A 9,065-nucleotide genomic window follows, 5' to 3' on the forward strand; every position below is an offset into this window, starting at 1 on the left:
GACCATCAATCAAATGAGATGGTGGGGACCCCTTTGGCTTACTGAGCCCTCCTTCTTCACCAGGCTGGTGTCACAGTGGCTACAGGCCTCCCCACTCCCAGGAGAACTTTATTTCTGGGGAATCTCATGTAGGAGGAAGGAAACTCCTAGTGAAATTCCAGGCACCAAGACAGGCCAGTTGGGGGGAGAAAAACATTTGGGAGCTGTTACTTCCTGCATCAGGATGGGAGAATCCCTGTGGAAAGTCTTTTATGATTTTGTGGGATTCCCTGGATTCTGACGAGATGGAGGGTGGGGAGGGGTAGGTATCCAGACTTCCTGCCAGGGCCAGCCCTTCCTGAGCTGGCAGCCAGGGAACGGTGTGGGAGGAAGCAGAGTGGGTAAACTGGCAGGAGGAGGGGCACTATGGCTGGGGGGGGGGGGGTACTAGCTGGGCACATCCTCGCTTTCATTCTGGTCTTTGCAGGGGGATGCCCAGTAGGCTTAGGGTTAGCTTCTTCCAGTGACAAGCATAGGCACCCGGGCACATGCCTAACCCATCTGGGGCCCTGGTATCCTCCAAGGGGTCTACAGGCAGCCCCGAGACCCCTTTTGTCGGTCCTAGGGCGTCCTCCAAAGCCCCAGGGTCAGGACCAAGCAATGAGTGTTCCTCTGGAAGGCTGTTCCCTTTCTCCCCCCATCTCTACTAGAGAGGCGGTGCCTGAGCTCCACCCATCTCTCTCCAGACCTTCGGGTATCTCTTATGGGAGGAAAACCAGCAAACACTGGCCCAGACCACCTCCCTTCAGAGGTTCCTGTGCTCAGGAACTCACAGTGGTTGGGGCTGTGGGGTGGTGGATTCCTGAAAATACTGATGCTGGATGAAGTGTATGTTCTTAGTACCCTGCCCAGCTACTGGGAGTGTGGCTGCTCTTGGCTCACAGCTGCCCCCTTCTCTGGAGCTGCCTTCAGCCGAATGGGAACTGCCTCACTTGGAGAGGATCCCCCTCTACCCAGTAACCAGTAACAAAAAGCTGGTCCCCTTGCCTCACTGTGGCCAACACGGGGGTACAGTTCTCCCTCCAGAGCTCTCCATGGGGTCAGGCTGAGGTCACATCCACATCCCTGCTCAGCTCTTTCTCCTGTCCTGCTTCCCTCACCCCCTTTCTCCTGAGAGCCCTTCCTCAATAGACCAATGCACAATTCCCATCCTGGGCTCTGCTTTTAGGAAACCTGACCTAAGACACTGGCTAAGCTGGCCTGGGCAGTGCCTCTTGTCCCTCAGTCCTCTGTTCCTGCAGCCACCTCCCTCCCCCAGTGGCAACAAACCGCCAAAATGCCCAGCAGGTAAAGGCTGGAGGTCTTCCCACAATGCATCTCTGGTCCCAAGGGTGGTGGGGTGAATGAGGGGATGTATGGGGCCATCCCTGGGGCCCTCCGGAGCAACATCCACTGCTCTCTGCCTGCGTGTCCTCACCAGGTAGGCAGCCTCCCGCATGAACTGCTTGGCGGGCTGTTTCCAGATGGCGGGCACCGTCAACACCCAGCGCACAGTGTCCTTCTCTGGCAGCGAGGGGCACTGCTCTCTCAGCTCCTGGGGCAGGAGGGGCAGTGAGATGAGCGCTGGCTTGAGTGGGGTGTCCTCAGCCCTCTGTGGGAGCTGGAAGAACTAATCAAGCCTCAGGAAGGGCTTTCCAGCAGAGTTGGAAAAATCCCTAACGCTAACCCCTCCACCAACACATATGTGGCCCAAGCAGGCTCTTCCAGACAAGAAGGCAGGGGAGTGGAGAAGATGACCTCTGACCTCTGACAGGGGCCAGGGATGGGCTAAGGGGAAAGGGTGGGCCTGGGGGTGGGGCCGCAGCGCACCTGAAGAGCATGCTCCTTGAAGAAGCGCAAGGCATGGGCGAACACTTCCAGGGCAGGCATTTTCTTTCCGTTTACCGCCTCCAGCTGGGTCTTCAAGGTGAGATCCTGGCAGGGACACAGGGCCACTCTGCAGAAGGCCGTAGTTCTGCCCCCATTTCCTGACGACCTCTCTCTTAAACCACCCCATTTCCTGGTGCTTACCCTCTGGGCACCATCCCACTCGCTCTATAATCTCACTTTAGTTCTGTCCCCAGCCCCTCTTTAGCCCCGCCTCTCCGCTAACCCCATCCTCACCCTCAGCCACGCCTTCATCCCTTCTTTACTTCCAAGCTCCGTCCCTTAGCCACCACACCCCGCCCGCCCTCCATTAGGCCCGCCCCTTCCCCTCCTGACCCCGCTTCCCTGGCTGGAACTGGTCCTGAGCCAGAATGTGACTCACAGTGGCGCTGTGGATCTTCATCTTGAACTTCTCGAAGTAGAGCCAGTCCCGAGCCTCCTCTGGGTCTAGATCGTGGTAGTAATCACGGGCAGTGTAGCCAAAGCTGTGAAAGGCACCCTCCGGGGTCAGCAGGAGGCAGGTGGGGGTCTTCTGGTGCGCCACGCCGGGGTCCCCGCCCTCCCATTTCCTGTAGAGACAGGGCTATCAGTGGGGTCAGCAGCAACCCTCACTTGGGGGGGGGGGAGGGTTGGATAATGGCGTTGGGGTGAGCTGTGTGACCTTGGCAGGCCACTTAGCCGCCCCCAGTCTCAGTCTTCCCTACTGTAAAATGGGAATAATAATAGTACCTGCCTCTTAGGGTTCTTGTGAAAAGAAAGATGGTGCTTGGCATCCAGTTAAATCTCCATGAATGCTGCTCTTGGATCCTCCCTATTCGTGGGGCTACGGGACGCACCCGGCATTCTGGGTTCCCTTCGTCATTTGACCTCGTCTCCCTGCACCCTTAACACGAAGCAGCAGGCCATCATCCATCCATCTGCCTGGGTCTGGCTTCCTCATGTGTCTCTCCAGCATCCTAGCAGAGGCCTTCTCCCAGCCAGCTAGTTCGCCTCGCTCAAGGCCGTCCTCCACAACCAAGCTCCTTTAAGGCATTCATGACATTCCTATCTGACCCACCTCAGCAGCAATACCCCAGCTGACTGCACCTCTGCCAGGTCCCCCAAAACCCGAATGACATTCCAAACCTCCCTATTCACAGGCACATGCAGACCTCCAACCAGAACTCCCTGCCCAGTTCTCAGACCTGGAAATCTTCCCCGATTTCCTGACTCCTCTAGGCCAAGCTTGCCACTGTGGCCCTTTAGGAAGGTACTGGGAATCCAGGTAGAAGAACAGTATGTGCCAACGCTTAGAGATGTGAAAGAACAGGAGAACTAGCTGTAGGTTAGCTCAAAATGCAGCAGGAGAAAAGACAGGAGTGTTGAGGTCAGCTAAAGAAGAACATCAAATGCCATATCGGAATTCTCTCTTGCTGGGGGTTAGGTTGGGGAGTGAAGAGGCATGATCACAGTGGCCTTGAGAAAGTCACAGGTCCCCATGTAGCAACAGCCTGGAGGGGAGGGAGGGCGGAGAATAAAAACCATCCAGGTGAGAGAGGGTGGTGGCCGTGGAGAGAAGTGGATGGGTACTCCAGAGATAGTAAGGAGACAGAAGTGATGGGACTGGGTGGCTGGTAGGGGTGGGGAAGGCTTGGGAGGAGGCCAGGACGTCCCCCAGTGACTTCCTGTGACTGTCACCTCCACAGGACAGAGGCAGTGTCCCTTCATGTGTCCTTGGCTCCAGCATGGGGCGCAGTGTGGCCTCAGCTGCTGTGTGCGGACCCAAGGGGACTGTGAGTGCTCAGAGCTGTTGTGGCTTCATGTGGGTATGGGGGAGCAGAGAAAGGGGAACGACAGTCCAGGACAAGTCCCTGAACCTGTGGGGCAGGGACCTGATTATCGGTCCCTCCATCCACCCTTCCATCCAGCCTCCGGGGCCCTGGGGAAGCCCCTGACCCCCCATTCCAGTCTGAGTTGGGAGCTTTGGAGTTTTCTAGAGCTCCGCCTATTGGCTGCAGCCCCACTTAGACACACTCTAAGGATCAGGGTCTGCAGGGCTGGAGGGAGTGTTTAAAGAAATGTTTTGTTTGAATAAAACTCGACATCAGGATGGATTTTTTGACCATCTCTTTCATAACAACTGTGTGACTTGTGTCAATTCGGTTAACCCTCTGGTCCTTCATGTCCTTGTATTTCATTTGAGATGTTGGACCTAGGAATCTGCCTCTAGGAATCTACTCCATAGAAATCTCAGCACAAGTTTTCAAGGAAGGAGATTCCTTGCAGCATTTTTTTGTAATAGTGAAAAATTAGAGACCTCCCCCCCCACCATAAAAAACAAAACAAAACAAAAAAGAAACCATCAGTAGAAGAATGGATAAATTTTGAAACATCCATACTATGGAATACTATGCAATGTTAAAAAGAAAGTGGTAGCTTTATGTATTGACATGAAATGTCTACAAAATAGTGTTGAAAGTTTAAAATCGGCAAATTGGCCCTGGCCAGCGAGCTCAGTTGGCTGGGCATTGTCCAGTGCACCGAAAGGTTGCCAGTTCAATTCTGGTCAGGGCACATGCCCGGGTTTCAGGTTCAATCTCAGTAGGGGGCATGCAAGAGGCAATCGATGAATGTTATGCTCTCATATTGATGTTTCTCTCTCTCTCTCTCTCTCTCTCTCTCTCTCCCTTCCTCTCTCTCTAAAATCAATAAAAAATAAAAAAGGCAAATTGTATGATATTCCATTTTTACTTAAAACACACATACACACATATATTCATACATATATGTGTTGTACTAGTATGTGTTTGTAAGCAAGCCCAGATATTTGTGTACTTTCCTGTATGTTTTTTATATCTCAATAAAATGTTTTAAAATTAAAAATAAAGCCCAACATTTCCTGCAGAGGGCAGGGAACTGCTCCAATGGAGGCTGGGGGCACAGGCCAAGGGCCATCCTCCAAACTTTTACCCCAGAGGGGAGCCCAGACTTGGGGTGGCAGGAGCTCTGAGGGCACCCCATGTCTCCTCAGTGACAGTACTTCTGGGACCAGGCCCAACCCCTCTCCCCCGACCCAATCTCACAGCCCAGTGGCCCTCACCTCATCATGTGGATGGCCTCAGGGTCACTGGCAAAGCTGAAGGCATAGCCACTGGAAGTGGTACCGAAGTCGATGGCCACCACCACAGAGAAGGAGGCCTGCTGGGGGGTTCGGGCCTCAGGCTTCTGCAAGTGCAAGACCTAGAGTTAGGGAGCAGCCCAAGGGCCAGGCTGGGTGTACATGGGAGCCCCCCCACGCCTTTCCTGACTGAGGTCCAGCCCATCCCTGGTTCACCTCCTCCCACCTGCCTGCCTGCGCTCCCCTCCCTTCCCAGGCTCCAGGCTGATCCCTGGAGATGCCAACTGCCTCTCAGGCAGCCCTGCGTAGCTTTTAGCTCAAGCTCCTGTTTTCCTGGCTCCTGGTTCTCTGCCCACCTTCTGTCTGCACTGCCTTAGCCCACCCCCATCTCACACCATGTCACAGCCCGGGTCCAGCTGGGAGCAATTACGCTCCTCCCGGCAGCTTCACAGCACATGGACCTGTGTCTATTTGACCCTGTTGCTCTTTGTGGCCACAGTGACACAACCAGACCGTCGGTTTTGTGGCAGAGGGGGGAGGCCCCGTGCACGTGCCCAGAGTGGCCCCTGCCTCCCTCCTAGGCCTGGCTCCCTGAGAACAAAGGGGCCCCCAGGCTCGATAATTTGGGTGAGGCTGTCTGGGGTGAGATGACCCAGCGAGCTTGGGGGAGGGTTATGTCCTGGATAGTTCAAGCTAGTAATTTCCAAACTCTGTATTTTTTAGCAGCGTGTCTCCTCTTCCTCAGGTGGGGCTATACTAGACAGGAGGGGGGCGGGGCAACCCATGGGAGGGCCAGTGCAGACCCTGAAAAAACCATATGCTCAGAAATACGCCTGCCCCAGGCGGGTGAGCCGCAACAGCCCCTGGATGTCATCCTGGAGCGGGTATTTCGGTGTTAGTACTGGGGCTCACCTCAATAGAATTGTTACCCCTTAAGGGCAAGGTCACGTAAGGTAACCCTTCTGCAGAGAGCATGACTGGGGTGTGCAGGGGCAGGAGGCACAGTGGGACCCCCAGCCCTGCCCCGGCCCTGCCAGGTATTGTTTCTGGAGCACCACCCCCTCCACACCACTCAGGCCACCCACCACACAGATGCCCACGCCAGGCTTACGGGAGACTGCGAGGGTGTGAGGGGGGCAATGCCACAGCTTTCCTGGGTCCTTGGGGAGCCGGGTGGGCTGGGGATGGGGGACCGCTCTGGGCTGGAGCCTGCAAAGAGAGGGGAAAACATTGTGGCACAATCAGGGTAGGGGGCTGGCAGCTGGGCCCCAGGCCTGGGAGGTTCTCCCATCGGTCCTTGCTGGGCCAAGGCAGGGGTGCCCTGCTGAAGAAGGGGGATGGGTGGGAGGGGAGGAAGGACGAGACTGAGCAGGGACACCTGAGGCAGGAGCAGGCTGAGGGCTTATGATCGGTTAGAGGTGACCATCCCTGGAGGATGACCCATGCCTCACCTGGGGACTCCTCATCTCCCCCAGCACCCCTCAGACACAGTGAGGGAGGGGAGAGACCGAGAAGCAGCGTATGTGGGGGCAGACTGAGTGCAGAGATAGAAGAGCAGGAGAGATGGGGTGGGTGAGCTCCTGCCTGGGGTGGGGTGGAAGGCGGAGAAAGCAGGAAAGGTGGGGAGCTACAGACCTAACTGCTCCCTTCCCCCTAGAGTTCAGCCACATGGTTCTCAGAACCTGAGAGAGGAGCCCCCTTCTACTAGTAAAGACACGTTAAAAGATCTTGCCTGGGAAGTATTAACCCACCCACTGTATTCACCAGACCTTGCTCCTTCAGATTACCACTTGTACCGATCGATGGCACACACACTTTCTGAGCAGCACTTCAAAACGTACGAAGTGGAATTACCTGAAAGATGGGGAAATGTGTAGCTGGGGATGGGCATTACTTTGAATAAAGCACTTTTGATGTTTCTCTTGAAATTATCGTATTTTCTTTGATTACAAAATCCGTATTAACCAGTTAATAATGCGGATTGGCTATTAACTGGTTAATATTGCCAATAGAACTTTTCTTCTTTTGAGGCAAACCATTCAGAGACCCAATTTTCCACTTCTTCCTACGTTTTGAAGTGCTGCTCAGAAAGTGCGTGTGCCATCGATCAGAACAAGTGGTAATCTGAAGGAGCAATACAACAAAATAGCATACATATCAAATCGCATACATATCAACATATGTGTAACTCCATCTATTGAAAAAAATCCACATTATTAACCGGTACACCTAGTACTCCCGCCAAGGGCCAAAGACAGGCCCAGCTGGCTGCCTGTGAGGATCAAGGCAGGGCAGCACCGCCCCAGCCCAGCCCTGAGCTGAGGGGTGCCCACAAAAATAGGAAGTGAAGCCCAAGTCATCCCTCCGACACCCCCAACAACACATACACGTGGAGCCAGCATTGGGGGGCATGAGGCCCCAGTGAGCCTCTCTCACAGGCCCAGGACTGAGCTGGGCCTTCACTGGAAGGAAGCAACACAGCCCCAGAAGGCAGCCCAAAGCCTGGCTTGGAGGCTCAGGCAGCTCAGGGGGTCTGTCTGCTAGACATCCCCCAGGTGTGGGCTGGTGGCCTGTCACCACCACTCTGGGCTTTCCTAGGGCTCCTGTGAGGAGGACTGGGGCTGCCCTGAGATTCAGGCAGGGGATGAGGGGGCTGATGGAGTCTGGCATAAAGACCCATGGACAAAGCAAATTGTTTGGCTTCAGGCTGAGCTGGGGCCCAGGGCCTGGTGGTGGCCCTGACAGCTCCCAGCCCTTTCTGGCCTTGGGTACCCTGGGAACATATGTGAGGGGCAGGAAATGAGGGGGACTCTAGAAAGTGCCTGGATAGGGCTGGAGTCTGTCTTGGGGTGCTGGAGAGGCAGGGGCATTTTGGTCACACCCTCAGAGCTCCCTTTCCTCAGGCGACCAGCATAGGCTTAGGCCCTGCCACCAACTCTAGCTTGAAGGGCCAAGGCGCTGTGTGGCGTGAGCCTGGGAAGGGAGGCAGGAAGGAAGGCCCAGCCCACCAGGTCTTTGTGAGTGGACTTCCTGAGGAGTGTCCCTCCTGCCTCCTGGCCTCCCGCCCCTGCACACACACACACACACACACACACACACACACACACACACACAGAATTCTGTGCACATAGACCTACTTGCAGATATACACAATCTCACACAAGGCCCTGTGCACAGAGATCTGCCCACAGCAAACAGATAGACAGATAGACAGACAGACAGAAACAAACACAGACACACACACACACACACACACACACACATGCGCACAGGGTCCCATGAACAGATATGTTCTGTGTGCACACAGGAGTGAAGCGTGCACAAACACACACACTTACGTACACAGTCCTGTGTGCATTAACCCTACCTGCACACACATAGACTCTCAGGAACTTCTTCTGGGAGACACACCCCTAACCAGACAAGGGCAAGTGGAGGGTGGGTGGGGCAGAGGTGAGGGATTCTTACCAATGTACAGCCCCTGCAGGCCCACCTCCGGGACAGCCAGCATCTTTGCAGGCCCTGAGGCTGTGAACAGGAACAGACATGCAAATGACATTTATTTGTTCTTTTGTTCCCTCATGGAATGCTTACTTGTTTTATTTATTTATTTTTGGCTGGAGTCTTTTGAAGCAAATACCAGACACCATGTTGTTTCACCTATAAATTCTTCAATATGTCTCTCCAACAGATAGACTTTTAAAAACATTGCCACAGCACCATTATCATGTGTAACAAAACTAATTCCTTAATCTCATCTAATGCTCAGTCCACCGTCCCAGCTTTTCTCAAAAAGATCTTTTTTTAACAGTTGCTTTGTTGAAATCAGGATGGTCCTAAATGTTTTTGGTGCCCAGTCTGTGCCAGGTGCTGGGGGACATCAGAGACAGACCCAGAGAGACACTGTCTCTGCCCCAGGGGCCCACAACCTGGCGGGGAACTGCTTATCTATACTAATAAAAGGGTAATATGCTAATTAGACTGTGAGATCTTCTGGAGGTCCTTCTGGACAAAGCCATGGTGGCAGGGCTGAGGCAGAGGCGGTTAGGGGTGATCAGGCCAG

The 9,065-nt window shown here is 54.4% G+C and overlaps 1 protein-coding gene across 1 annotated transcript in view; it reads right to left on the bottom strand.

Moving 5' to 3' along the window:
- Nucleotides 1–9,065, bottom strand: part of HSPA12B (heat shock 70kD protein 12B) — a 17,455-nt gene that overhangs the window by 6,022 nt on the left and 2,368 nt on the right. Inside the window, exons 2-7 of the mRNA XM_005874752.2 lie at nucleotides 8,471–8,530; nucleotides 6,114–6,211; nucleotides 4,985–5,109; nucleotides 2,288–2,474; nucleotides 1,849–1,953; nucleotides 1,457–1,573 (exon numbers count right to left, since the gene is read on the bottom strand). Coding sequence (XP_005874814.2) covers nucleotides 1,457–1,573; nucleotides 1,849–1,953; nucleotides 2,288–2,474; nucleotides 4,985–5,109; nucleotides 6,114–6,211; nucleotides 8,471–8,530 — 692 coding nt within the window. The remainder of the gene's footprint in view (nucleotides 1–1,456; nucleotides 1,574–1,848; nucleotides 1,954–2,287; nucleotides 2,475–4,984; nucleotides 5,110–6,113; nucleotides 6,212–8,470; nucleotides 8,531–9,065) is intronic.

Source organism: Myotis brandtii, unplaced genomic scaffold (genome assembly GCF_000412655.1).
Source record: "Myotis brandtii unplaced genomic scaffold, ASM41265v1 scaffold45, whole genome shotgun sequence".
In the NCBI taxonomy this organism is placed as follows: domain Eukaryota; kingdom Metazoa; phylum Chordata; class Mammalia; order Chiroptera; family Vespertilionidae; genus Myotis; species Myotis brandtii.